Source organism: Pipra filicauda, unplaced genomic scaffold, assembly GCF_003945595.2.
Source record: "Pipra filicauda isolate LSUMZ 115617 unplaced genomic scaffold, ASM394559v2 scaffold1529_size17847_pilon, whole genome shotgun sequence".
NCBI lineage: Eukaryota > Metazoa > Chordata > Aves > Passeriformes > Pipridae > Pipra > Pipra filicauda.
In genome coordinates this window covers 679-3,192 of record NW_024104017.1, presented here as the reverse complement: position 1 = coordinate 3,192, position 2,514 = coordinate 679, and the positions used below count along the sequence as shown (strand labels likewise).

Genomic DNA, 2,514 nt, shown 5'->3' with positions numbered 1-2,514 from the left:
TCCAAGTGTGCCAGGAAACACCAGCTTTGGGGGTTTGGACAGATTTGGGGGTGTCTGATGTTCAGACAAGCTCAGGGAAAAGAGGGAAAATCCAAGTGTGCCAGGAAACACCAGCTTTGGGGGTTTGGAGAGATCCTGGGGGGTGTCTGATGTTCAGACAAGCTCAGCTGTGCCCACTTTGGTATCCAAGTGTGCCAGGAAACACCAGTTTTGGGGGTTTGGACAGATTTGGGGGTGTCTGATGTCCAGACAAGCTCAGCTGTGCCCAGAGCCAGCCAGGGAAAAGAAGGAAAACCAAAGTGTGCCAGGAAACACCAGCTTTGTTTGGGGGTTTGGGCAGATCCTGGGGGGTGTCTGATGTTCAGACAAGCTCAGGGAAAAGAGGGAAAATCCAAGTGTGCCAGGAAACACCAGCTTTGGGGGTTTGCACAGATCCTGGGGGGTGTCTGATGTTCAGACAAGCTCAGGGAAAAGAGGGAAAATCCAAGTGTGCCAGGAAACACCAGCTTTGTTTGGGGGTTTGGGCAGATTTGGGGGGTGTCTGATGTCCAGACAAGCTCAGCTGTGCCCACTTTGGTATCAGAGTGTGCCAGGAAACACCAGCTTTGGGGGTTTGGAGAGATTTGGGGGTGTCTGATGTCCAGGCAAGCTCAGAGAAAAGAGGGAAAATCCAAGTGTGCCAGGAAACACCAGCTTTGTTTGGGGGTTTGGGCAGATTTGGGGGGTGTCTGATGCTCAGACAAGCTCAGCTGTGCCCCCCCTGCCCACTGTGGTGCCCCTCTCTTGGCAGTGAGCATCCTGGGCCCCCTCACCACCCCGGAGCAGAAGCTCTCCAAGACTCCCTCCTCCAGCTCCCTGTCCCAGAGGGTCCGTTCCACCTTCAGCAAAACCACCCCCAGGTGAGTTTTTGGGCACCTTGGAGCCACTTCAGGGGGGTCAAGGGGCACCAAAACCACTCCCAGGGGAGTTTGGTCACCTTGGAGCCACTTCAGGGGGGTCAAAGAGCACCAGAACCACCCCCAGGTGAGTTTTTGGGCACCTTGGAACCACTTCAGGGGGGTCAAGGGGCACCAGAACCACTCCCAGGTGAGTTTGGGCACCTTGGAGCCACTTCAGGGGGTCAAAGAGCACCAAAACCACTCCCAGGTGAGTTTGTGCACCTTGGAACCACTTCAAAGAGCACCAAAACCACCCCCAGGTGAGTTTGGGCACCTTGGAGCCACTTCAGGGGGGTCAAGGGGCACCAAAACCACCCCCAGGTGAGTTTTTGGGCACCTTGGAGCCACTTCAGGGGGGTCAAAGAGCACCAAAACCACCCCCAGGTGAGTTTGGGCACCTTGGAACCACTTCAGAGGGGTCAAGGGGCACCAAAACCACTCCCAGGTGAGTTTTTGGGCACCTTGGAGCCACTTCAGGGGGGTCAAGGGGCACCAAAACCACTCCCAGGTGAGTTTTTGGGCACCTTGGAGCCACTTCAGGAGGGTCAAGGGGCACCAGAACCACTCCCAGGTGAGTTTTGTCACCTTGGAGCCACTTCAGGGGGTCAAAGAGCACCAGAACCACTCCCAGGTGAGTTTTGGTCACCTTGGAGCCACTTCAGGGGGGTCACAGAGCCCCAAAAATCGACCTGTGGGCCCATTTGTGGCAGCAGAAATCCCCCCTGGAGCAATAATTGTGTTTTATGACCACAATAAACCCTGGATGAACATTCCCTGGAAAGGCAGAGGGGGGGGATCTCCCTCCCAACCCCCAATCTGACTTCATTTTTTCATTTCTCTCGCCTCAGGTTTGGCAGCAAAAGCAAATCCACCCTCCAGCTGGGCCCCCAGGGCAACTTCTTTGCCTCTCCCCTGCTGAAGTGAAGCCCTGGGATGGAGCTGGTCCCCTCCTGGCATTTTGCACTCCAACAAATCCAACAAATCCAACCAATAATCCAACCAGAAGTGCAGGTTCTCTCCGCGGGCTCCCCCCCCCTTTGATGTCCTGAGATGTTTTTTGCCCTTTTATCTTTTCAGCTTCGCTGAGAGCCCCTTTTTAATGGGATTTTCTTGTGCAATTGTGGTTTTTAATTAATGCTGTGCTGGCTGTGGAGTCAACACAACGAGCAGGGTTTGATCATTAAAGCTCTGGAGGAACCGGTGACATTGTCACTCCCCCCTGCTTTCCTTCTCCGGGTGTTTTTAGGGACTCTGGAGGGGGTTGTTGGCGCTGCCTGGGCTCTGCCACAATTCCAGGCTTTCCATCGGCAATTCCCGGTGGTGCCGCCGGAATCCTGAGGGTGGCACTGCGGGATTGCTCGGGATGAACCTCCCGGGGGGCTCGGGGGGCTCCAGAGGAACCTTCCCTTCTCCCTTCCCTTCTCCCTTCCCTTCTCCCTTCCCTTCTCCCTTCCCTTCTCCCTTCCCTTCTCCCTTCCCTTCTCCCTTCCCTCGTCCGCGTTTCCCTTCTCCCTTCCCTTCTCTCCCTTCCTTCTCTCCTGCCCTTCCTCCCTTCCCTCTCCCGTCCCTCTCCCTT

General features: G+C 55.7%; 1 protein-coding gene across 1 annotated transcript in view; it reads left to right on the top strand.

The window, feature by feature from the left end:
* Nucleotides 1–2,153, top strand: part of RACGAP1 (Rac GTPase activating protein 1) — a 15,564-nt gene extending 13,411 nt beyond the window's left edge. The window contains exons 14-16 of the mRNA XM_039378998.1: nucleotides 250–299; nucleotides 791–899; nucleotides 1,787–2,153. Of these exons, the coding sequence (XP_039234932.1) occupies nucleotides 250–299; nucleotides 791–899; nucleotides 1,787–1,862 (235 nt within the window). The 3' untranslated portion in view covers nucleotides 1,863–2,153. The remainder of the gene's footprint in view (nucleotides 1–249; nucleotides 300–790; nucleotides 900–1,786) is intronic.
* The last annotated feature ends 361 nt before the right edge of the window (nucleotides 2,154–2,514 follow it).